Raw genomic sequence first — 27,453 nt, forward strand, 5'->3', positions numbered from 1 at the left:
GATATATCATAAAATCTAATTAAAGGAATAAACCTACAAATAATCCTTTTAAAGGTCATAATATCATCTTGATTCCATTGAGATACATCCCTACTAAAATTATGTTCTTGTGCCAATCCCCATAAAGATATCTAAAAAAAAAATTGAAAATAAATGAAATATATTTGTAAAAATTGTATATTATTTAAAATAACTTACTTAAGAATAACGTCAAAAACTTGAGGAGAAATGTTCGGTTTATAAATTACATATTTTTCATCTTTTTTCTCAATATTTTTATCAGAAATTATATTATCGAAATATTTTGGATCTACATCGTAAGATATTAGAATGAGCGTGATATTCCTTAGAATCATGTTTTTTTCCAGCGTAAATAATAACATTATAATCCGTTTCAGTTTTAAGTAGCTGTTCGAGCGCTTTAGTTATTTCAGTTTCGAAATGATATGTCATTTTATCAGTATTTATACGTTTATAATTATAAATTTTTTGATATTTTATTAAGGAAAAGAGAAAGATTTAACGTAAGGATATTATTTTAAGTCTTTTATATTTAATTTTTCTTTTCATAAAAGCTCCATTAACTCCCATATAAGAATATATTAGGGGTTTTTTATAGAACGGAAATCATCTCCGATTTCTTTCATAACTTTGCATATAATTGCATGAAAATTTCATTATAATGCAAATTTTAGCTATTTACGATAATCTATGTGATAAATTTCTTTGGAATTTCTTTTTTGGTAAAAAAAATTTCTATTTTTTCTTTATGTTCTGTATATTCATTAAGCACAAATACAGAATTTTTGGAAACTTTTTGCAAAACTTTCTCCTGCGCCTCAGAAAAATAATACTTTTTGTCGATCCAAATCCTCAGCTTGCTTTATTTTCCTTGTAAATAATAAATCCCGTAATTTTTTTAAAAATTATCCATTTATACTACATATGTTAATAAATATTCTCAAATTATAAAGGCAAAATAGAGTTTTGTCCACAAAGTGAAGGGACTGCCAAAGATGTAAAGTAATACCCCCAGTGAGTTGTTTCCGTTCATAATAGTTACCAAATTAATGTAATGCTCTGAGCGTCTTGCCGCTCAACCACGCTAGTTAAATAAGGAGGTCCTAGGAACCTGGGTTCATAGGTATATAAAAACAAATCTCCATGATTTTTTGAGGAACGAGGAAAATTATGGAGGGTAGTGGACAAGAGTTAGTTAATATGTATCAGGAAAAAATAGCTAGAAAAGATGAACAATTAATACGTGGTGAAGATAACAGAATGAGCATACCTTTACTTGCGATTATAATGATATATAATATGACAAGATGGAACCAACGGCAAAACTATTTTCCGAAAAATCGTTTCCTCGGGAAACGATCATAGACACGTGATTTTACACGAAAAGTATATATCTCAAAATACATTAAGATAGAAAAATTCAAAGGGAGAATGTCAACTACTTCTTGAAAAATGTAAAGATTATTTGGAGCTGAAAAACGAGCGTATGTGGTCAAGAATGAGTAATCAAGTATAGTTACAGAAAAATTAGTCGCAGTTACTGATCTGGGATTCTATTTTTTAAATCAATAACGAAGCATCACTTAATTCCATTTCCTATTATTTTCATAATCGAATTCTGGTATTTGCATTAATATGAAACGCTTTCACCTAATAATAACAAAAATGGTGATATCTTTCATTAAAATAGCTATTATACACAAATAAAACCATTGCATTCGGGATAAAAAATTACTTTTATTCGTTTCATACAATCAGTAAAATTAGTAGTAATAATAAAAGAGTAACTAATGGAAAACGCAGGAGGGACAAATAGGACATATGACTAATATGCAGTAATATCGTTAACACGTGAATTAATACGTATCAGTCTCAATAAAAGTTTTGATACTGGGTCATATCAAAGCGTCATAATTCCAGGATTGCTAAAATCAGGACCAGAGTAAGGGCTCTTTGATGTTATTACAAATTTATTGCCTTGTGCGAGTGACAAATTGTTACGTTAATCACGCAAGAAATAGACATAGCCTGATTAAAATCATTAAAATCATAGCAATGACACGAACCTACATCATTATACATTTGATCTGCGGAGTCAAAATATAATCAATACAAAAAGTTTATGATTTATCAATGAAAAAATTCCTCATAAACTGTTCCTTTGGTTTCTTCTTTCTGCAAAAAAATATTTTTACATTTATTATTTCGTATCATGTCTATTACCGTTGCCAAGATCGATACTAGAAGCGTCAATATGACAGGTTTGTGACCTTGTGCGACAAAAGATCTAATTTTGTATTTATTCTAACTATTACTGACAATATAGTTGAAGTACGAAGCAACAGTCTTAATTCCTCAGCCGATTTTGATAAAATCTCAAAGGATATGGAAGAAAGAGAATACGTTGAAAATAAGAATGGTAATATAAACATTGGTAATTATTTGTAACATTAATTTTTATTATTAATATTATGACTATTCTATTACAAGGTAATATCGTTCCTTACATAACTAAAGAAAACGCGTGTGAAATTCACCAAATTTTAAATGATCCGAATGTATTGGATATGTTTTTTGGCAGTGAAGAACCACCATATGTTAAACAAAACTTGTACATTGTAGTGAACGAAATGCCAGAAATAAAGTTGCAAAGTTTGGGAAAATTTATGATAAAATATATTGAGTGGGGGACTTTTACGGAAAACTTACCTCTAAACGATCCACCACAGGAAGCAATCTCCTCTAAAGATATAGAAAAATTTAACAATATATTAGATACCGAACTTGGGGATGACTTTCGTTCAAAACACCATAACCTTATTGCTATTAGTTTATATTGGAAAATTAGAAATGAACTTTACGAGAATGTACCTGCTATCGTATTTTATGTAATACGTAAGAATATTTTACCTCATAATAACACTCTTTTTCCTGAAAATATTGGCAGTTTTATTACAGATGTATGTGAAGGTTTTTATAAACCAACCGTTGTTGAACGAGGGGAAATCTATTGTTGTGAATATAAGGAAATGGTATCACCTGGATCTAGTATTGGCGTAAAAAGTAGAATAGGAACTTTAGGATTTTTCGTTAAAGACTCCAACCAGCAAATATATTTGATGACAAACGAACATATTGTTTCGGGACACAATTCTGAATATATACACCAACCATCTGACTTTGACTACATTGGTCGTTCATTGGAAGATCTGGCATCATCATTAGAAGCATTAGAGGAATTGATCTTTAAAGATAAACAATTAAACGATTCTGAGAAAAAACTTACTATGATTGAATCGTTCAATCTGAAGAATGTAATGAATGAAGAGCATGGTCACTCAGCCTTGACAGAAGATATGGAAGAGTTAAAAAGATTAGAATCAGTAATCTCAGTCTTGAAAGAAGTTATAGTTGAGGAAGATGGAAATAATGTAAAACATCAGGATTTATTGAGAATGCTTGAAGCTTTCAACAAATTATTGATGTTTAGAACAGAAAATAAGTTAGAAAACGAAAAAAAAAAGGAGTTACAAGTAGAACTAGAAAAATTAGAGGCATTACAAATAATGCTTAAACTGCATAGACTCGAATGTGAATTCAACAAAACAAAAAAGGAATGGAATGAAATTTCAAACACTGATTATGAATTTTTCAAGAACAAATTGTCTAAAAAACTTAAATTTCTGGATTCAAGATATCAGACATGTATAGAAAATAAAAAAAAATTCGAATCTGCGCAACAAACAGATACTAGATTTGCTATAATTGAAAAAGGCGTACGTGGTAATTATGAATTTGGTCAATATAAGTATGGTGTTGATGCCGCCATTGCCCTCGTACTAACTGACAAGCGAGAATTAAACCCAAGTAAACTTGCTATTAGAAATAGTTCGTTCAACATTTATAATATCCCTAACATACGTCTTACTGGTTTAAAGAAGAATATTAATGACATTGCATCTAGACGTATATTTAAGGTTGGACGTACAACTGGATTGACCGAAGGAGTGATTAAAGAAGTTCCTGTCTCAGTTAATACTGGAAACATGATGAGACGCCAAGTTGGAATTTTCCATGATGTTTTAATGGAGGGCGACAAAAACAAAGATATATGGCTTGACAGACAAATATTGGTAAAGGCTAAAAAAGGCACATTCATAAATTTCATGAGTAAAGGAGATTCAGGATGTGCATGGTTCGATATTGATGGGAATGTCGTAGCATTAGGTCATGGGTCAATAATAATAAGAGGGATGGATTATTGTGTGGGCTCACCAATTAACGTGGTTCTTAAAGCTTTCCATCCTTTGGAACTTTCATTAGTAGTATGAGTTTATTATTCTATGATATTGACATGTATAATCATCACCTAGAATTATAAACAAAATAGAAATATATGCGTATGATAAAAATTAAAGAATAAATGTAAAGATCGCGAGATGCGATAGTTTTATATACTGCTTTATAATAAATATATTGTATTACCATATGGGCGGATTTGCGGAATTAAGAAAAAATATATATATATATATATTTTTAAATTACTTTATTTACAAAATGCAATTTAAAGTTACAGTGATTTCCGTTCCGTACATTAGCAATCCCATACAACTTTTGTATTATTCGGGAAAATACCCTGAGATATTTAAATAGCCATCTCCATTTAAATATCATGACATTTATGACATTTTTGACAAGAGTGTCGAGCGGTTAGCTATTTTGTTATTTGAACATGGGATCTTTCGGAATGTGTAACACAAAACGTGTTATTTGGCAAATTATTGGACCTTTCTCATGGGTATTCACTGGCCCGCATTTCTTGCAATACATCTATGGGGCGCAAAAGTATCGGACTTGACCCTTCTGGGGGTGTCATCTTGACCCGCTGCATGCACGTTGTCGATCACATATATTTTACAATACTCCATGAATAGGATCGACAACGTGCATGCAGGAGGTCAAGTTAGCACCGCGTCGCGGGTCAAGTCCGATACTTTTGCCTATGGGACACATCGCACACTCATTGTACAACTATTTAAATAAGGAATGTCTACAAGTGGCAAGAGTGGTGGTTTTACATATGATTTATCCCCATTTCTCAATCGGTAAGCATTTAGTTGCAAATATTTTTTCCATGGATTCACGATAGTGGTGATTAAACATTAGAGCCATTTTCGAAAGAGGTCAGGTATTTTCATAATAAACAGAATTAGCAATTATACGGATAACATGTATTATAACTGAAAACTAACAAGACTAGACATATGATACAAAAACACTTGGCGACATATAACATAACAGAAAATGAAATAATCTGGCTATTAATGACTCGCAAACATGTAAGACGTCGTATTTGGAAATAAATAAAGTTTTACCTGTCTGGTTTTTTCATTTACTGCTCTTAATTTTGACAGAATACTTACTTTGAATGATGTCACGATGATTGAACAAAAAAATATTGTGTCGCTAGAAGTCCATCGCTGTTTGTTTCTGTGCTTGCCTCTAGTGGGAAACTTTAGGTTAAAACATCGGCTCAAAGAGTCAAGCATGCGATTCATCTTATACCATTACAGACACGTTATTTTTTTTTGTACGAATGTAGCCAGAGATTCTACGAAGTAACGATATTAAATATTAGATATCTACGATATTTATGTGATTGCAAATAATCCTTGTTATTGACATCAACACTGTGAATAGCTTCACCACAGTCTATGCTGATACTTACATCAGAAATGATATAATGAGGATTCACTGAAAAAAGAAAAGCCAAATTTCACTTTGCAATTTATATCAGAAAGTGGTTAATATTCCTCCCAAATTTATTTTATGATGTAATAATAACGCTTTGTTGCTTTGTTACCAAATATACTATCACTTATACTTGTGATCGGATAGATTATTCCCGTATGATAATGAATGTGATACAATGTATAATTTATATGAAATAAAAAAATGAAAAATTTATATTAATCGTATTTACATATTGTGAACTTTGTTTTCGTGCTCGTATATTTTTATTAATAATATGGCTTTAGACAGTTTTACTAATACACAAAGTAACTCTAATAATAATTGCTACGAGTTAAATGCGAACTATACTAATTTAACTAGTTATTTTTTCGAGTATCTTTATTATCTTTTATTTTCTTATAAGTTTCCCTAATGCTCCCGATCCATTCCCCTTCACGTTTAATCTTGTAACAAAACAATAAACAATCACGTGATCTCGTGTTATGATACGGATTTTTGTAAAATTATCTTCTAAAAATATTAAGTTTAAAAATTCCGTTTTCCGTATACATTTCGTATACATTAGCTTTTTTAAAAAATGTTCAAAAATGAATTGCTAATTAAATATACGGAATTTGTATACGGAATCTATAGAAATGTACATAAAATGTATACAAAACGTATCCTTTCCGTATACATATTTCTTATAGGGACTCATTATAATATGTAAATAAACAGAATAAATTACATAATGTTTATTACGAAAATTATGCAACAATTTTTCTATATAAAGGCGCTTTCATTCTCATAAACAAGTAAAATTGAAATAACTAAAGAATATCAAACGCTAAAGAAGTTCTATTAATACTGTATAAGTGTTGCAAATACATACAAAATGGGGAAATTTATAAAAAAATCGATAAAGAGAAACAAAATATATAAAACAATGAATTCGGACGTATGTCAAATTAAATTTATTTTATAATATGAAATTCGAATTTCATAAAATTTAATTAAATTATTTGTAGGGAAAAGAAACTATAAAAAAATATATGACCGAGTGGGGAAGAAAAAGGAAAAATAATTAAAACACCTTTTGTAGAATTGTCTATAAAATTAAGAGACGAGCACAAGCTTAATTTTGAACCAAAAGCAATTTGTGATTAGTAAGTAATTTTTATGGATAATTTTATTAATTTAAAATAAAAAAGAAAATTTAAAATTTTTTTTACATTATAAATTTTAGTTGGTGGAATATCCTTGATCCACGCCGTAAGTCTTAAAATTCTGTATTTTTTTTTAAAAGAATTAAATTAACATTTTATCTTAATTATTTTAGTTAATCATACACCTTACTCTGAAGAAGAGAAGAATCATATCTATGAATGGGCAAGTAAATATCAAGAAAATGGTAATATTCAATGGAAGCTTTTACAAGTTAAGTTGGAAACGAAATTTGGTAAATTTCGCGCGAGAAATGAACTCAAAAACATTTGGAACGTTAAAAAAGACAACTTGAGGCTAAAAGTAGCAATCTTAAAAAGGAAGATGATAAAAATGAAGGTGAATGTGAATGTGAGGATGAACTTAAATATGATAAAACCGATGTTGAATATGTAATTGACTCAATTGAGGATAAAAGAAAACATACAATCCAATTCCTTATAAATAAATCCGTCTAAATAGTGCAACTACTAAATATGAAAAACCAAAAAAATATAATTTCTTAAATATAGTGACAGCACTGGATTATTTTATTATATGTATATATTATTATTACTCAGATATTTAGACGGAATTATATATTAATCATTAATTGCAAATTACTATGAATTTTATTAGTAAATGGAATCAAAAGTGCATAGTAAATTCATGAAATTTACAAATTAAAGTTACTAATTTTAATATTATATTATTATGAATTTTGGATTTCAAGACTATAAAAATTATTACATTATACTTATCCCCAATTTTCATAATAAAATTGTCCGAGTCTTTATATGGTTTACTAATTAATTTTTTTTTATTAATTAAAATTCTTAAACAAAAATATTATAATTCTATTCCCATTGGTAAGTTTTAATATCGAAATTTCATTTTGTAAAAAAAATTAAGGTTAATTATTTTGTCTTCCAAGAAATCGAGGTAAATTTCGTCGGCGAAATCAAGAACGCTTAAAATATTAAGAAAGATAATACTATGAATATTCCAGTAATAATGAAATCTATTCAATACCTTAAATCCATACTTGATTTAAATGAAATAGGATATCCGGATCGAAACTCTCAATTGGAAAAACATGTATGTATTATCTTTGTCATCAACACGAAATAATTATCTTTAATAGAAGTAAACCAAATAAATATAGTATATTGTTTAATCAAAAAATAAATAAATAATAAGCATTTTACACAATTGACAATTATGAAATTAATTGTAACGTTTTTAATCAGTTCCATCAAGAGAATTTTGCCGTGAAACTTATCTTCCCCTACGATTCTATGGTATATATAATATATATATGGTATGTAAGATCATTTCGTAAACGGAATTTATAATAATTTCTCTTTGTAAAAATTTCCATCAGACAACAGAAAGAAACGGAAAGAACAAAAGAAGTTAATTTAATTTTTTTTTTTGTAAAAATTTCCAGCAGACTAAACAGAAAAAACAAAAGAAGTTGATTTAATTTTTTTTTTTTTGAATAAATTAAATTTTCTCCTAAAAATTAAAAATAATAATTGTTATTCTCGTTGAAATAAACAAATAAACAAATATTATCACTTTAATTAACATACTGAGAGATTAGATTGTGATCATCATGAAAAGTATAATATTAGAAAGAATATGTTGCCGTGAAATTTGTCTTTTCTTACGATTCCATTGGAATTTAAGACCATTTCGTCCCATCGAATCACGTCACAGTCTTCATAAATGTAGCTTTTCTCACTATCTGAGAATGGATCATGATTAACTTTGCAGACTAAACAGAAGGAAACGGAAAGAACAAAAGAAGTTAATTTAAATTTTTTTTGATAAATAAATAAATAAGTCTATGGGTAATTAACTTACCAAGTGGATCCATACAATTTATTTTCTCCTCTTAAAATTAAAAAAATTAAAAATAACAATTGTTATTCTCGTTGAAATAAATAAATAAATGAATAAATATTATCACTTTAATTAACATACTGTGAGGTTAGATTGTGGTGTTCTTTCATCAACTTCATTAAGAGTAGAAAGAATATGTTGCCGCGAAATTTGTCTTCTCGTACAATTCCATTGGTATTTAAGATTATTTCGTAAACGGAATTTACCATATTCTTTTTGAATTTCATATTGTAAAAGTTCCCATCGAATCACATCACAATCATTTTGACGACTAACCCATTCATAAATGTAGTTTTTCTCACTATCTGTGAATGGACCATGGTTAACTTGGTTGACTAAACAGAATAAGAAAAGTTAATTTAAATTCTTTTAAAAAATAAGTAAATAAATAAATGGGATAATTAACTTACTAAGTGGCTCTAAATAATTTAAATAAATCATTTTCTCTTTTAATTAAAAAAAATTAAAGTATCATAACATCTATTTAACTAACTTGTAAATGGATTGATTTCGTTTAGTTGATTGATTTTGTTTATACAATTACAGTTTCGAAATGAAAAACGTATTTTGTTGATAATTTATTTGTAAATGATTTAACGGAAAAATCGATAAATGATAATTTTTTTTCTAGTTTTTATTCCGAAGAAACTCAGACATGTGATCAAATTTTTCTGAAAAATTTTTTATAGTGTACCTCATATTAATAATAGTCAATAAAATTATAATAACAATATTTGGAAACTCTTAAATGAACTTATTGATTATATGTGGCGTAATCACCGAAAGGAAGAATGACTTTAATCAACGGTACAATCAAGGAACATAACAAATATTTCAGGTTTTTATTACTTTCATTACTTTCAATAATCAACTAGTAAATTATGAGTAATTCCTGAATGAGATTTTAATAGTCAGGTGGCTATTGAAAGTATATTCGGCTAGAAACCATAAATTTTTGAAATTAATTAAACTAATTATGAAAATTTATTACAAAAGTCATTTTCATCTACGTTGTTTAATAAATTATCGGTAATTTTTAATAAAATATCGACATTTAATAATTTGTACAAAATTACCAATATAAAAAATTAAAATTGAAAATATATAATATTCGACATATAGTACATAATTGATGATTATATTTATATATTTATTAATACTTCAATTTCACTTAACTCTTGTTTTCTAGAAAATCATCGTGGAAAATTTAGAAATACAACATAAAAAACAGTAAGTTAAAATAATAGTATCGTCTAACATTAATTTAATATAAAAACAATTTAATTATTATGTTGGTTAATATCGCGCGCATTTTTTATCCTTCTCATTCAGATTGCTAAAATTTAAAAATGTCTCAAGAAAATATTAAGGTGGTACTGAAATAAAATAATAAATAGTTATTGGGATGGCGGATCATTATTCAATCTGTTTATTATAAGTATTATCCAAATGTTAACGCTAATAAAATTATTATCGTTTAAAAAGAATAAAAAGAATATAATGTTTAATCATGAACATAAATGACCAATCACAAAATGAACATATTATATATATTAATATAAAATCAAAATTAAAGCTATTTATACTTCCTCAGCTTTTTAATTAAGATTAGAAAGAACTTATGTACTAGGCTGCCGTGAAATCGACTTCTCTTACGATTCCGTTGGTATTTAAGATCATTTCGCAAGTAGAATTTACCATAATCCACTAGAATATCTCTTTGTAAAATTTCCCATAAAATTTTTTTGTTGACTAATAACCCACTCATAAATAAACGTAGTTTTTCCCACCATCCGTCTGAGAAAGGCCATGATTAACTTGGTTGACTAAACAGAAAAAAAAGGAATGAATAAATAAATAAGTTTGTGAGTAATTAACTTACCAAGTGGATCTATTTCTCCTAAAATCCTTTTCGATCTCATTATTGTTAAAATTTTTTTTTTTGGTCCAACATTTAATATTCAATTAAAATTTACTTCGTTAATTTACGGTCAAATAATAAAAATCGATCCAATAATATAATGAAATTTAAAAAAGTTCGAAAAAAATTTTATTATTTTAAATATTAAAAATATTAATTACATGTTTTGTCGTTATGTAAATAAAAAGTTTTTTAAATTTAATTTAAGTTAATTTTGAAGTTAGATTGTTATCATATTCATTGAAAAAGTTATAATATTAGAAAGAATATGTGCCGTGAAATTTCTCTTTTCTTACGATTCCATTTGGATTTAAGAGCATTTCGTAATTTACCATATTTTCTTTGAATTTCACTTTGTAAAAGTTCCCATCGAATCACGTCACAATCCTCATAAATGTAGCTTTTCTCACTATATGAGAATGGATCATGATTAACTTTGCAGACTAAACAGAAGGAAACGGAAAGAAAAGAAGTTAATTTAAATTTTTTTAGATAAATAAATAAATAAGTCTATGAGTAAATTAACTTACCAGGTGGATCTATTTTCTCCTAAAAATTAAAAATAACAATCGTTATTATCGTTGAAATAAATAAATGAATGAATGAATAATATTATCACTTTAATTAACATACTGTGAGGTTAGATTGTGGTGTTCTTTCATCAACTTCATTAAGAGTAGAAAGTACTTTAGTATTACCGCATTGCCGCGAAATTTGTCTTCTCTTACGATTCCATTGGTATTTAAGATCATTTCGTAAACGGAATATACCAAAGATTTCTTGAATTTTTCTTTGTAAAAATTCCCATCGAATTACGTCACAATCCTTTTGACTATTAACCCATTTATAAATGTAGTCTTTCTCACTATCTGAGAATGGGCCTTGGCTGACTAAACAGAATAAGAGAAGTTAATTTAATTTCTTTTAGAAAATAAATAAATGGTATAATTAACTTACTAAATGTTTCTAAATAATTTGTATATATCATTGTCTCTTTTTAACTAAAAAAAATAAAAGTATTATAATTTCAATTTAACTAGCTTGTAAATGGATTAATTTCGTTTAGTTGATCGATTTTATTTATACAATTACAGTTTCGAAATGTAAATAAATACTTTAATACTTTCTATTTATTTTGTTAATAATGATTTAACGGAAAAATGTAAGTTTAATATATCTCGTATTAATAATACTGTAGTCATTTGAACTCAATATAATGATTTTTGGAAACTCTTAAATGAACTTATTAATAATATGTGGCGTAATCACCGAAAAGGAAGAATGGCTTTCAATCGATGGTACAATCAAGGAACATAACATATTTGTGTGATATATTAAAAACAAGTTTGTTATTTTAATAAATAAACGAAATTATAGTAACTCATGAATGAGATTTACAGTACATATAATAGAGTACAAAGTCAGATGACAAGGAAAGTATACCGACTAAAATAATTGTAGAAACCATAAATTTTTCAATAATTATTATAATTATTTTTGCGTTATAACAATTTACAAAGTTAAAAATATATACATATTACCCAGGTGCAATAATATTTTGATTTATTATAATAAACAACGTTGCCTGATATATATGAAAATATTAACATTAGTTTGTACCAAGTAAAAATTACAATCATAAAAAAAAATTGAAAATTGAAAATAAATAATACCGACATCATCGACGATATTAACTTCAACTTCGCTTTATAAAGTTAATCCTTTTTTGTTTTCTAAGAAAATGGAAAGTTAAAATAATATGTATTATCATACATCTAACTTCACTAATTTAATCTTTAATAAAAAATAAATTTTGTATTAGTGAAATTTCGCGTTTTTTACCCCTCTCATTCATATTGCGAGAATTTAAAATTTAAAATATCTAAAGAAAATTGATATATTATGATGGTACCAAAATATAATAATCTTTAATCCAAATTTAATTAATGAAATTTTATCCGGATATCCGTTTGTTACAATTATCCGTTGGGGTTTACCCGATAGCTTATTCAGTTATATAAACGGATATCCGGATCTATTCGGATCGGATATCAGGATAAACACTAATAAAAATTAAAAAAAATAAATCAAAATATTGCTCAATCACCAAACATAAAAGGCCAGAGATATCTATAAATTGAAGTAAAATCAAAGATTAAAATTATTTATCCGTTATATTGAAGATAATTATAATGTTATTTCGTCAGTAGATTTCCGTGAAATATATCTCCTCCTACAATTCCATGATCATTTCTCAGCCGGAATTTACCAAAATTGTTTTGAATTTCTATTTGTAAAAATTCCCATCGAATCGCGTCACAATTCTTTGTTCGATTATTAGCCCATTCATAAATGTAGTTTTTCTCATCATCTGAGAAAGGACCATGATTAACTTGTCTGACTAAACAAAGAAGTTGATTTAAATTTTATTACTTTTTTTTTATGAAACAAATATAAATTAACTTACTAAGTGGCTCTTTATATTTTATTTCTTTCTCCTAAAAATTAAAAATAACGATCGTTACATTCGTTATATTCGTTGAAATATCAGAAAGAGTTAATAGTAGTCCTCACAAGGTTTTAAAGGCATACATATGAATTAATATTATCAATCTTCATTTCGTTCATTTTTCACAGAACGAACATCGGAAAAAAAAAATCCTTAGATAATATAAAAGATTGAACTAATTTAAATTTGCTTCAAAACATAACTGATCATGGCGTAATCATCGAAAAAGGAAGGTCATATTGAAGCATTTTGACATTCCAAGTCCCTTCCAATCTTCCAAATGCATATCACTAGTTTTTAAATGGAACACCAAATATTTTGTGTTTTTATTGTTATAATACCCGTTTTATTCCGTGATTCCGTGTTTCTCCGTAAATATAGAATTTATAATTTAAGCACCACGGAAGAAAGTCAAATTTATACATTCATTCTAAAAAATTTTTTATAAATTTCTTATATATAATTTTTGCGCTTAATATTAATAGAATTAAGTATATTCTTATCTGTTATACGTTTGGACCAATTACGATATGTCATACTTAACAAATAGTTATATTTTTAAAAACTATGAGTGACAATTTGTAATTTGTACATTATTTTATAGACATGACGCAGCGTGCAACCGGTTACGTTTCGCTTGGATAATAAAAAAAAATTTAAAATTAAACCAATAAATATATCATATAATTTATTAAATGAGACAGCATAAAATCATATGTGACGAAATATAATATACTAAAAAAAAATACGTAATACAGTTAATCACGTTATTCACGCTAAATCACGGTATTATATACTATACAGAAACAACTTCAGTTGATTGCTGTTAAAGAAAATTTCGAACTGTTGCCTCTATTGCAACAAAATTAAGAGACTTTCAACTAAAAGAAAAAGAAGGGAATGCAAAAGCTGTTAATTAATGAAATAAAATAATAGTAACCTAATTATTTAAATTATTTTCTTACTTCGTATAACGAAAAGAAATCCCAAATAGAAATTCAAGAAAGAAATCATATATTTTTTTTGTAATTACGTTCATACAATTATAAAATAATCCATGTGACAACATTCCTCATTTGCTTCATAAGATTTTTTTTTTTTTAGTAATATTAAAACAAGAATATCTCTCATCTTAAAAGATAGGTAAAATTTTCTGACACATTTTCAATCAATTATTATTATTATTATATTACGAATAATACATCATCTAACTTGTACGTTGTGTAGATTGTGTAGATTGTTCGGAATTCCACATATTTTTGATTTTATTAGTAGATGAATGTTACCAAAAATGATACAGTACTCATACCATGTTGACAAAATTTCCAATGAATGGTAATGAATGGTACAATCGACTGGTTCCAGTTCCAACCCAGTAATCAATGTATAGTACCTTTTCTCATCATTAGAAAAACATCATGATTTACCGTTAATGAAGAAGGAGGATGATCAACTGTTCAAGAAGAAAGAAATAAAGGATTACATACTATAAAAATATTACGTACGACGAAGAATTACATACTATAAAAATATTACGTACGACGAAGAATTACATATTATAAAATAATACGTACGACAAAGAATTACATATTATAAAAATAATACGTACGGCGAAGAATTACATATTATAAAAATATTACGTTTACGATAAAAAAAAGATTACGATAAAATTACGATAACGGATTGGCTCGAGCGACAAAGATGGGATTTTACAGAACGCAAATTTGCCTAGCCGTAAATGGAATCAATTTAGCATAAAGATCTTTAAGATGTTCACCACTTTTTTCATATAACTTTTAATAATTTTCTTAATAATTAAAATAATATATAAGACTCGCTAATAGATGACCCATTTTTCTTTTTTAAAGAAGGAAAAAAGAAATAATTATATATGCTAAAAAAAACATATGTTAAAGTTCATTAATATATAAATTTCGTAAAAGAATCTTTTTAATACGTTACTCACTTAATATACATATAAAGAAATTGGTGTTACATAATACATTATTTCAATATAACATATATGAAAAAGTAAAAAACGAATCGATATTCTCTTTAGTTAGCACGTTGAGAGCACGTTCAATAAGTTCAATTAAAGTTAAAATATTTGTAATTGGAACACATAATTCATTGATATCGATAAAAATCCGACATATACAGTATTATTGTCCATTGACGATTTGATGAAAATTTGTTTGTACGAAGTATTTATTGATCATATGATGTTCTATTGATGTTCTACAAATAAAAACATGATCATGAGACTCAATCTCATGAACAAAATTACTACGGTTAATAAATTTTCAACGTGAAAGGACCCCAAATTTACGGGAACAATAACAATTTTAGTATAGAGCTACTCGACTTGCATCCTTGTATTCTGTTTACAGATCATAAGATCAAATTATCACGATAATTTTAATTATATATAACCCTCAACCTCAGACTCGTTAATATAAAATTCGTCCATCATGAACAAACTATAAACTTACCCAAATTACCCAAAATCCATCGTCAAAAATTCACTGCAAAAAAATAATAATATATATACTTGAATGTTTTTATTGAAAGAATTAATTATCTCTATATACAAATACAAATGTTTTTTTTTTTTTTTTGTCAGGTATAACCTTTCTATAGATTTTTTTTTGTTTTTTTCTTAAATACATACCACCAAAAAAGAAGTATACCAAAGAAGAAAAATATGAAAAAGAAAAGTGTGAAAATGAAAAGTATGATGAAGATGATCATGAATAACATCATATGTTACATAAAAATAAATAAGAAAAAATATATATATATAATTACAACAAATATATTCTTAACCCGTCTATATGTTGGGCGGTAATTCGGGTAATTTGGGTTCTTGTATCAAACTTGGATATAAAGTAGGTAAGGCAGAAAGATTCTGCTGGTAATGAAGAAGCCGTGGAAGGGCCAGAGAGTCATTATGATAATAATTAAAGATATTAGAAATGTTAGGTAACGGCTCTCTGTTTTGAGGTTGATATTGACTAAAAAGGTAAGAATGAGTGGTGGGAGTGGTGGGAATGGAAATGTCGATAGTTTCAGGCGGAGATGGAATAACAATGCCATTATTCGTCCCCTTTTTACTTCTTTGTTTTGAATAGTAGTAGTTTTTTAATTTATTTTCAGATCGAAAAGGTCCAAATTGATTCTTCAAATCTTGCCGTAGTTTTTTCCATACAATTCCTCCATCTTCACTTTTATGGAGTGAAATCCAATCATCAATATATATTTTTTCTTTATCATCTAGATTTTCTTGACACACTTTGGAAGGAAGAAGAAATAATTTTAAAAGCTTTATTAAGAAAAAAAAAAAAGATATTATTTACCATCAGGGTCCAGATAATTACGCCAAAAATGACATAGTTGACGAGCATTGTATGGATCACCTTGTTTTCGAATAGAATTGATACTATCAGATATTTTTACAAATGGATTACGACATCCATTGCGTTTCAATTCGATCATTTGATCCAAAAAAGTTTTTTTCTATAAAATAATTTAATTTTAATGAAATTAGCGTATGGATCTACAAGAATTTTTTTGTCAAAAAAAGGCTAGATTTCAAGAAAAAATACGAGGACTTAAATCTACTTGGCGAAAAAATATAATAATAACTATTATAATAATAGTTACAATAATAACATATAATACATAATAATAATAATAATGATGATGATGATGATGATGATGATGATGATAATAATAATAGTTCACTAGTAAAAAATAAGCAGCCCAAGATTTTTTTTTTATATTTTGGATGGACAGATAAACATTATGTAATGCTCTCAAAATTTATATAATACTTCTATTTATTTTTTATTTTTTCTTTTGCCCTGATGACTAAGAAATGACTAAGAAAGGTTTGTAATTTCATATATGTTTCATATATGTGATGGATGATTATTAACTTATTAATAAAATTTCATTTTCCTTCTTACTTACTTCTTTTTCAGATAGAACTACTTTCATGTTTATTATTTCAAAGAGAGAGATTATTGTTTTTTAATGATAATAAGCGAGTGTGAATTAAGAGAGAAAAATTTGCTAACCAAAATTAATAATAATAAATGGGGTTTTTTTTAAAAAAAAAGAATAATCTTTGGTGATTCCAAAGTACTTATATTGTTAGCTTATCGTAACTTTTTTTAGATTCCCACGAATAATATTTGAAATATATAGCTTTTTTGGTTGTTGCACGAAAACACTTTAAAAATAAAAACCAGTTTAGAGATTCCAAAAATGGGACCGATTAAAAGGGCACACTACTTTTATAATATTATTATGTCAAAACTTTTTTTGATTTATTTTAATAATTTAAAATTTATGTATCAAAAGACGTTTACATTATAAGGTGTGGCGTAAATGTTTTGGTAGCATTTTTTACTAGAATGTTTAGAATGTTTAGAACAGGAATGTAATCCAGAATTCTACTTTTTTTACGCAGTATTAATTTTATAATATATTCGGTCGAAAGCCAAATTTAGTCATAATGAAATTGACACACGTAAATGATAATCTTGTATTACTTAAACAACTTATTGCGGGTAAACAATAAAAAAAACACTGCGGTTGATTGATTAATAGCACCATCAAAATCTTTTTTTGTTTTACTATAAATATTTTAATATAAACATAAATTTTTCGTTCAACAAATAATTAAAAATTGCATCATACAATTAAATATTATAAAAAGAATTATTTAATGAATGGTGAATAAAAATGAACATTAATTTTCACCAAAATAATATAAATTACGTTTATCATAAAAAAAAATATATACATTTATAACGTTATTCTCTCCCCAAAAAAATAAATTGAATAGCATTTATTGCATAAACAAAAAAAATTCTTTTTTTTTTAAAAAAAAAAGATACAATAAAACGGGATATAATCAGGTATAATAAAAAAGTGTTACAAAGAACTTTGGGGGAAGAACCCACTTTTTTCTCCTTTGAATACCATTTAATTTTTTTTTTTAGATAACTCCCTAGAAATAAATACTATTTAATTTCTTTTTTTTTTTTTTACAAAAAAAAACATCGAATTTTTGTTGTCTCCATACTTTGTCCCCTTTATAATCCAAAAATAATTAAATTTATATTAATAATAATAATCTCTTTAATTTTCTATTCTATTAGTTTAAAAAAAATTGATCATAAAAGCTCCTTTTTCCTTTTTTAAAAAAATTCAATGTTTTTTTTTCTAATTAGAAATCACGGTTTCTCAAATTTCAAACTTTCCATTTTCCTTTCATTCAGATATGTTTTGAGAATACGCCATTTTGAAAACGGATAAGTAAAATTCTATTTTTTTCTTTACAATAAAATCTCTTTTTTTTTTTTTCTTTTAAAAGAAAAAAAAAAAGATTTTGTTGATTTTAAATTAATAAAAACTGAAATAAGATTTATTGAAATGTTTTTCTACTATAAAAAGGAAACAAGAAAAAGAATACATTATGAGTCATTGAATTTTCATTTTTGTATAGGAACAGTGTCATTATTTAGTTGCCTTATTGGATTATGTAAACTTGTATCATTTGTTTGCGTTACCGGCTAAATTCCATTCTTTAAGATTTTCAAAGGGCTGATTTTCATTCACTGATTTCTTTATTTGTTTAGCATGAATGAATTATTTGATTAGGATTTAAAGTTAAAGCACAGTACAACTGAAATCATTTAATTCATGCATTTAATGCATTCCATCTTTTGAATCAATCACGACAAATGATCTTATTAGTGGATGTGGCTCAAGAGTTTCAAGCCACATTTCATAGGTAATGATTTACAAGATCATGTGATTTTCTGTACTTTGCAATTTCTTGGACCATCATCTGGATTATAGTTATAAGAAAATTGATGTTTGAACAATCTATTAAAAGGTAAGAGGAAAAGAGGTTGTGTACGGTCATAGGGTGAAGTAATTAAGTGTTAGATAACTCCGCCGGCTCGCTTATCGTCCGAGTATATTGTTCATAAATCTCTCATTTCCGCATCTTTCTCCATTAAAATACAGTGTACGGTAGTGTTGGTCTCCGTAAATATTTGTAAGTCCAAAAGTCAAGTAAATATAATGGTTGTAAATCAAAATTACCACCTTTTAATAGTGTATGCCAATTTACAGCTTACGTTTATAATATCACAACCGCTAAAGTTTGTAATTCGATATATAATAATCGTTACTTACGGCAACCAACTTTAGGTACGGTATTTAATACATCTAAAGACACATGCATAATCATAAATTCGAAATTTGTTTCGTGTTTCGGTGTCAGATTTTCGATTTTTAAAGTAGTAAACAGAACTATACCAATATGTATAAAGTATTTTTATGAACTTGATTCTAACTTTCATAAATGATCTCAAAGCAATAAAATTTTTAATCTCAATATTTTGAAAGTATATATACTCGAAGCAAATGAATGCTTAAAAAGAGAATTTCATTACTATTGGGTAGTTATATATGAAAAATTCATTTGAACTATTATGATACTTCATTTAATCATTTATGTTACATTGATATAACGGATTTAACAGATTCGAAGTTGAAATTTAGGATTTCAATATCAGCACGAAGCATTAAAAATCCGATATATTAAACCGATATATCATCAAAATAGAAAGTTTTAACCATATATATATTGATAAATGCTTTTCTAAAATGAGCAATTATAAAGTCGAAAGCAATAGATTAGAAGATAGGAATTATAAGAAGCCGTGTTATTTGAATTGACCTCTTTTTAACTTTCCTAATTTGTGCTATTCTATTTACTTTCTACCTTTTACTCGTGCATCCCTTATGATTTTTTTCACGCATAAATATTAATAGTTTTAATGATTTCAAGCCATTGGCGTCTTTTAAAAAAACTTTTTATATTAATTTTTCGAGTCTTATGACCTCGGTTATCGTTTTCAGAGATTTCTTTTTTAAGATTTAATGCACATTCATTATTTATAATATTCATAATTTGTTATTATCAATAAACATTGATGATTACCTCATTTCGATTATAATCAGCCAATAATTGTCAATTTAGGTATATTGTGATAGTTATTGTGACCTGTTTATATATCATAAGACCAAAACTTTTTTAATATAAATATGATATGAATTTTTAAAAAACAGCATTTTGTATATACTCTTGCGTATAAGTAATTAAATAAATAATATTAATGTTTCCTAAGAAAAAGTATGTACAAAAAAATTTAAGTTTTTATTTTTTTTTTACTTTTTGGATGAATAATTTTATGTAATGCTATTATTATTATTATTACTATTATTGTTATTATTATTATAAGTTTATAACTACTAGTAGTGGTAAAATTAATTACGATATACTCTATATGCGGACCAAGAATTTGTACTCTTCTTGTTTAAAAAAATATGGCTGCAAAGTTGGTAATACCAAACCACCTTGATGTTGATTATGAATAGGCGGAAGAACACACATGTTAGGACTATTAGGGTCGAAGGGAAAATTCAAAATAAAAGATATGGGAGGTAGTACAATCGCTTCAGCAGTTCCCGCTGCCCCAGAAATTCCAGTTGCCCCAACAATTCCGGTCATTCCAGTCGCCCCAGCAATCCCAGCCGCTCCAACAATTCGTCTTTGTTTTGAGTACCAGTAATTTTTCACCATATTCTCGGGTCGTAAAAAACCATATTGATTTTTTAAATCTTGTCGTAGATTTTTCCATTCAATGATACCATTTCCTATTCTATTTTGTGAAATCCAACCATCAATATACGTTTTTTCCTCATCATCCAAATCATAATAACATACTAATAAGGAAAGAAAAAGGAGAAAACATTAATATTATTTAAAAAAAAATTCAGGTAAAAAATATTTTATACTCACATTCAGGATCTAGATAGTTACGCCAGTAGTTATTAAGTTGACGAGCATTGAATTGAGGTAAGACTTCAGCCATTATTACGAATGGGTTACGACATCCAATTCGTCTTAATTCAACCATACCATCTAAAAGAATATCCCTCTATGAAAAAAAAATACACATATAATATTTTTTTTCTAATTAGTGATTTTTTTTATTATAGAAAAATAACGGAACTTAACGTGTCATAGGTTGATTTGATCTTTTGTAAGAATGTAATTATTTGGATAGAGAGGATAGACACTGGATAGACGTAGCATAACTTTTGTACGAACTATTTGATTTGCCAACGAAAGATCTTTATTTTGACTCTTAATGAAATGTTGCATTATTAAGATTTTTTTACTTACTTCTTCTTCGGATAATAGCCTCATTTTTTTTCTTAAAATATTAATGATGACGAAAAGAATTTTATTGATTGTAAGCGAAATTGATTGAAAACAGAGTTTTGATTAAAAAAGAAAGTAGATAATGAAAAAAAAAGAAAGAAAAAAGAAAAAAGGAAAATTCCAAGGTATTTATATTTTATTCCCACGAATGATCTGCCTTTCAACTTTCAAGCCCTTTCATCATTTATTACCGTACGACATTAAAAAAATAATCTTTCTTTGAGCGTTCTAATATTCTAAATATTGAGATTTCTAAAATACTAGAGGGTTAAATAATATTTTGTATTAAGCATTAGTTGATATATTGATTTCAACTTGCTGTATATTTTTTTTTATACATTTATACTTTTATTTTATTATTTTATATTGTTATATTTTCATTTTATTTTATTTTCATTATATTTTTTATTTTTTTATTATTTTTATTTTATTTTATTTTATTATATTTTTTATTTTTTTGTTTATTTTTTATTTTATTTTATTTTATTTTATTTTATTTATTTATTTTTTATTTTATTTATTTTATTTTATTTTATTTATTTTTTATTTTATTTTTTTTATTTTATTTTATTTTATTTGTTCATTTTTTTTACACCATTTAAATAAATAAGATTATTTACAGTGACGACGATAATGGATCGGGAACTAATTGATTTTGGAAACTGGGAAATTTCGTGTCTAATTAAGTAAGTAAATAAATATCTTTTTATTTGAATGAACGTTTATAAATACATCTGATTCAGAATAGAGAATAATATATATATTTTCGTATATCTCAGGAACGTTCTTTAAATTTAAGATTAATAACATATTTATATATATTATAAAATGTATTAAATATATATATCTGATATATCTGATATCTGATATAGGTATATATATATATTTTAATTAAAAATTGGATGAAAGTTTTTCTTACTAGAATAAGAAAACAAGGAAAAAAATTCTTAGATTCTTAAGTTAAGGGAACTTGGACTCTCATTGTCTATTGCCTAATTTAGTTCTTTGACTTTCAAAGAGATGATTCATTCATCATTTCTATTTTCGGTCAGTATGAATGAAATATATCTAATATCTTTAATTTTTCTTTCATAATTCATATTTCGAATAAACATTCACTTAAAAAAGATTCAAGTGAAGCATTTTATTCATAAAAGATTATCGATAAGTATGGGCATTAAAAACATGATAATCGATGATAAAGTAAATTGTCACGTGACTCGTTACCAGAATTAAAATTTTTATTAATTTTCAGGCTGATAAATGTCCGGAACTTGAACTTAAACCGAACCTAAACGGACCTTAACATCCCTAGGTGGTCCTCCTTTTAAAATTTAGAAGAAATTTCTTGGTTATCATGTTTTTTATTATCTGTAGGGATGCCAAATTGGAAATTTTATGGGTAACTTTTAGTTGGAGTAATAGAATTACCGTACCGCATTACACAAGATACGTCGAGAAAATTATAGAGTATAATACTCCAAGGCACAACCGCATAACTTGCATCCTGTAAAAATGTGATCCATTAAATGTGCAAGTAATTCTACATATTCTACATACGAATCTGAATTTTAAGAGGGGTTTTTGATGGGTACTCTTAAAGGTATGAATTACGGTTTGATATAGTCTTAAACCAATTAATGTATGTCTACATATACTACCGACAGACACCTAAATTTTGATTAATTGCTCAAAATAATATTAATTGAAATTCAATATGTCACGTATTGTATGTACAGTATAACTACACCAATTAGGTAATAATTGTATAATAGCTTAAAATGACGTTATTATTCTAATTTCTAGAAAAGACAAAGATGCAAAAAATTATATATATTAATTCTTTAGAACAAACAAAAGAAAACAGAAGAAATCGTCTAAAAAGCGTATAGTAGAAAAAACGTAGAGGAGAAAAAAGGTGTGGGGAACGCATGATAATACAATTAAAAAATGAAAATTCGACTAATCACAAACAAAGAATGAATTTCGTACCGAAAAAAATCTAGAAAAAAAAGATCTTTTAAATAATAAATACAATATTTAAGTGACGAATCGGCAATTAAAATTTACCTATTATTCTAATTTTTGTCGAGCATGCAACTTAAAATTCGAGCATAAACATTAATAATATACCCATATTAATTAAAGGCGTTTAATAACAGATAAAGACATATAGAGTGTTACAAAAACCGGAATAACATACTTCACGTTGAAAATATAAAAATATATATAATTTTTTTAGTTGGAAACCTGTTCTTTTTATTAATATAATTTAATAGGAGATTCATTCTCCATTATTTTTGATAATGAGCTCACAACGTCATTTCATCGAACCGGCAAGATTCTTTATCATGGTTTCTGGAATTGCCGACCATTCCATGACTTCCAGGATATTGTTTCGGGAGGAATTTTTTTAGCAAGACGGCTTGTATGTTTCAGGTCATTGTTCGGTCAATCTGGATTTCACCGTAAAAATTCAGTTTTGCTCATTGCGCAAAATTCACCCTATGCAAAAATTTTTGCTCTGTCTTTGATATGGGACGTACCGGCCAAATTTCTTTATGCCAATTCTTCACAGTATTCCGAAAGAGTTAGAAAATAGGATCTTGCTCCAATCATTATTTATGTCCATTCAATACGTTTTTGTTTGTGTGCGACAGTAAGCATTGGGGAAGGGATTTTTACATTCATTGGTGGCTAAACTGTTACATGGGCCCATCTAACCCAATTTTTGGCCAAAGTTTTAGTTGAAACTGACGTATTTCTTAAGATATTGCTCAAGGGATTTGGAAATGTTGGCAGTAATTTACATTGGGCAACCACTTGCTTCCTTTCCCTCGACTTATTGTCTTATCTTTACTCAACTTTTTAATATAGTGGAAAGAGAAATGTTTCGAATTTCAGTCCCTTTATATACCTTCGCTTCATAATTTTCATAATTGTATAATTATCTATCGTTACCTTTCTTGCTTTGAAACTACCATTTTGGGGTGCAGCAGCTCAAAAAAACATATAAATACTATTTCTGATTTAGATCAGAATTTATGATTTTTCAAATCGGACATAAATTGGATGTGTGAATCCAATTTACGTGCATAAAATTCTTTTTTTTTTTTTTTTTTGGTAAACGTATTTAATTATTTTATTAGTAAAAATAACGCATCATAATACATAATAATTATAACATTAATACATTGAAATTCAATCTCATACAAAATTGAATCCCTTCATACCAAAGCCAAGGGGTATCTAACCAAGGCGAGGATAAACATAACCAAAGAAATTAAACTATCTACTAAAACTAAAAACTACTATGTATTAACCAAATTACTAATAATATTATTACCTATCCTATGTCTATTAGAATTTCCTAAACAAAATACGTCTTCTTTTACACTATTTTCTAAATCTATTTTTATCATATTTTTAATTTTTTTAATTTTTTTCTTATCATTTTTATTATTGTTTTTATTTTCCAAAATTTCGTCATCGTCATCAGCACTGTCACTTGTATCTACCCGCTTTTTCCTTTTAAGCTCTTTAAAAATACCCATTTGTTTTTCTATTTCTATCGTATCATTACATCGTTCTTCCCATATACATTTCTGTAATTTGACCATATAAAGATCAAAAATATCTCGTAATATCGCTTTGAACGATGTCTTGATGCATATCTTCAACCATTTTTCGTTGATAATACCTCTAGTGACTTCTCTAAGCACATTGTCTAGAATCATTATGTTTGATTTACTTGAAGCAATATTAAATAAATCCAATTTAAATCGATTGATTTCGTCTCCGTCTTCATCTAACATTTCGCACATGAAAATTTCCTCAACGCTTTCTCTGAACAATACACTTTCCTTATTATTAGGACCATTTTTCTCACAAGACCATATATGATCCCAGTATTTACGTGCATAAAATTCTGTAACGCTCATCTTCACCAAATTATTATATAGTAACGACTCACAATAATGATAAAGGCATGATTATTTAATACAAATTAGAATTGTTCTAAACAAATTTGCAATATGATAAATTAGATTCAAGTAGTATTGAGAAATCTAAAGAAGCTGAGATATACCTTATTCCTAGTCTTATACAAGTAATCTTATAATGGACAAGATTAACAGTGAGATTAAAAAAGAAATCAGAAAGCAACTCCAAAAAAATTCAAAAATTTTAAAAGTCCGACAAATTATCTGAATTATCAATTCTTTTGATCGTTCCAATTATCTCAATTATTTAATTATTTCAATAATTAAAGTTTATTTAGTTATTTGTAACTTATTTAACTTGTAATTTATATTTAGTGGAATGAAAATACATACTTTTAAAAAGGAAAAATCTTTTTAAAAATTAATAAAATTGTCATAGTAACCTACTGTATATTTAGATCCATATAATTAGCAATTATAGCAAATTATATTACAATAAAAAACCTCATCTATTTTCTTTACTTAATTTAATAAATCCACCACAATGTAAAAATGAGTAATAAATTGATTAATGAGGTATGCAAGCTATATAAAATTAAAAACTAATTTCACAAACGCAGTAATGCAGCGTATTAAACCTGGGGAAAAGTATTCATCACCGGCCATTTTTCGTAAGTGTCTGCGTGAGGGACAAAATTTTTTAGTAGCAAAATTCCATTTGTCACGCATTATCTGTCAGGATAGTCTTCAGTGCATTAATGGCTCCTATTCTTTCATCATCTCTCCTTCAGAGTTGAAAAGCTCATGTATTAATTCGTTCTGTTTAATATCTCCCTTTTCCTATTCAAAAACAAGTATGATTTAGACAACGGGCTGAGACAAATGCTATTTTTTTTATAGAAGACAATGCCAACCTCAACTATTTCTTTGACATGATTTGGACGATTCAATCGATTCATCCAGTATTTCTTTTCAGTAATTTGATCTAGCGCTTCCAAGGCTGTTAATGATTGCGTTAATCAGAATGAATCGTTTGTGACCAGATCCAATACGATAATCAACACTATGTATGATATATAGAAAGTGCGCACCAATATCATGATATCATCTTCAAGTAAAGTAATGGAAATCGGTTACAAAATGTAACAATATCTTTTCAAGCAATGAATCGAAAATTTCGTTTTTTTTTTCATTCTGACCCACCCTTTTTTAGGTGTTCTACAAGTGTGAATGCACCTTGGTGCACCCAGTAAGGTGGATATACTTTATATCACTTTGCCGAAATCACATAACAACTTATTAAAAACCACAAATTTCTTTTAAAAACAATTTGGTAAAATATTAGTAAAAATATATGATTAAACTATATAATAGTCTAATAGCGTCACGTAGTGCCGCATTAGACTATTATATAGTTTAAATCATCCAATATTAATATTATCGACCGTTCATGCAATTTTTTATAATAAACTCCGTTACTATCCAATAATTTTAATATTTTGCTAATACATAGTAATATGAGATAACGAGATAGCCGATTTAAAATAACAATTATGCGAACTTAATAATATAACGAAATATAATAATATACTAAAATTACATCATTAAAGTATAACAGATATACTGTACGTTATTCATGTGATGATGATATGAGGTCATTGGGTGGGTCTGACGAAGGTGAATACATTCATGTGGGCGACTTTGCAAAATATCCCTATATTATATACAATCTATAGTAAAAATAATACAGTAATCCGTTTCATAATACATTAATACGGGTTTTATCATCAGAGAATTTAATGAATTAAATATGAAATTAATAAGTTGTGCCATAAAATTAATAAATTGACGCCACAAATTAATAAATTAATGCCATTAAATTTCTAAATTGTGCTACAAAAATTAC

At 26.9% G+C, this 27,453-nt stretch overlaps 8 protein-coding genes across 8 annotated transcripts; 2 read left to right on the top strand and 6 right to left on the bottom strand.

The window, feature by feature from the left end:
* Positions 1-2,233: 2,233 nt before the first annotated feature.
* On the top strand, positions 2,234-4,352 carry OCT59_003574 (uncharacterized protein; the record flags this gene model as incomplete). Its single annotated transcript, XM_025329321.2, has 3 exons — positions 2,234-2,282; positions 2,348-2,440; positions 2,512-4,352. The coding sequence occupies 3 exons, from the start codon at positions 2,234-2,236 to the stop codon at positions 4,350-4,352; spliced, it is 1,983 nt and encodes a 660-aa protein (XP_025172680.2).
* A 2,348-nt stretch (positions 4,353-6,700) lies between these two features.
* OCT59_003575 (uncharacterized protein) lies at positions 6,701-7,436 on the top strand (the record flags this gene model as incomplete). The annotated part of the gene is made up of 6 exons (XM_066145701.1): positions 6,701-6,712; positions 6,783-6,814; positions 6,876-6,920; positions 7,001-7,026; positions 7,094-7,196; positions 7,265-7,436. The coding sequence occupies 6 exons, from the start codon at positions 6,701-6,703 to the stop codon at positions 7,434-7,436; spliced, it is 390 nt and encodes a 129-aa protein (XP_065996398.1).
* A 1,501-nt stretch (positions 7,437-8,937) lies between these two features.
* Positions 8,938-9,306, bottom strand: OCT59_003576 (uncharacterized protein; the record flags this gene model as incomplete). The annotated part of the gene is made up of 2 exons (XM_066145702.1): positions 8,938-9,200; positions 9,276-9,306. 2 exons carry the CDS (start codon positions 9,304-9,306, stop codon positions 8,938-8,940), a joined length of 294 nt encoding a protein of 97 aa, XP_065996399.1.
* A 1,729-nt stretch (positions 9,307-11,035) lies between these two features.
* Positions 11,036-11,774, bottom strand: OCT59_003577 (uncharacterized protein; the record flags this gene model as incomplete). Its single annotated transcript, XM_066145703.1, has 4 exons — positions 11,036-11,229; positions 11,317-11,335; positions 11,420-11,676; positions 11,744-11,774. 4 exons carry the CDS (start codon positions 11,772-11,774, stop codon positions 11,036-11,038), a joined length of 501 nt encoding a protein of 166 aa, XP_065996400.1.
* Positions 11,775-12,981: 1,207 nt separating this feature from the next.
* Positions 12,982-13,405, bottom strand: OCT59_003578 (uncharacterized protein; the record flags this gene model as incomplete). The annotated part of the gene is made up of 3 exons (XM_066145704.1): positions 12,982-13,187; positions 13,254-13,284; positions 13,379-13,405. The coding sequence occupies 3 exons, from the start codon at positions 13,403-13,405 to the stop codon at positions 12,982-12,984; spliced, it is 264 nt and encodes an 87-aa protein (XP_065996401.1).
* A 2,720-nt stretch (positions 13,406-16,125) lies between these two features.
* Positions 16,126-16,790, bottom strand: OCT59_003579 (uncharacterized protein; the record flags this gene model as incomplete). Its single annotated transcript, XM_025319891.2, has 2 exons — positions 16,126-16,586; positions 16,652-16,790. 2 exons carry the CDS (start codon positions 16,788-16,790, stop codon positions 16,126-16,128), a joined length of 600 nt encoding a protein of 199 aa, XP_025172677.2.
* A 3,730-nt stretch (positions 16,791-20,520) lies between these two features.
* Positions 20,521-21,591, bottom strand: OCT59_003580 (uncharacterized protein; the record flags this gene model as incomplete). Its single annotated transcript, XM_025319890.2, has 3 exons — positions 20,521-21,104; positions 21,181-21,319; positions 21,568-21,591. 3 exons carry the CDS (start codon positions 21,589-21,591, stop codon positions 20,662-20,664), a joined length of 606 nt encoding a protein of 201 aa, XP_025172676.1. The 3' UTR covers positions 20,521-20,661.
* A 3,326-nt stretch (positions 21,592-24,917) lies between these two features.
* On the bottom strand, positions 24,918-25,547 carry OCT59_003581 (uncharacterized protein; the record flags this gene model as incomplete). The annotated part of the gene is made up of 1 exon (XM_025327138.1): positions 24,918-25,547. One exon carries the CDS (start codon positions 25,545-25,547, stop codon positions 24,918-24,920), a length of 630 nt encoding a protein of 209 aa, XP_025172675.1.
* Positions 25,548-27,453: the final 1,906 nt, after the last annotated feature.

The sequence above is a fragment of the Rhizophagus irregularis genome, chromosome 11, assembly GCF_026210795.1.
Source record: "Rhizophagus irregularis chromosome 11, complete sequence".
NCBI lineage: Eukaryota > Fungi > Glomeromycota > Glomeromycetes > Glomerales > Glomeraceae > Rhizophagus > Rhizophagus irregularis.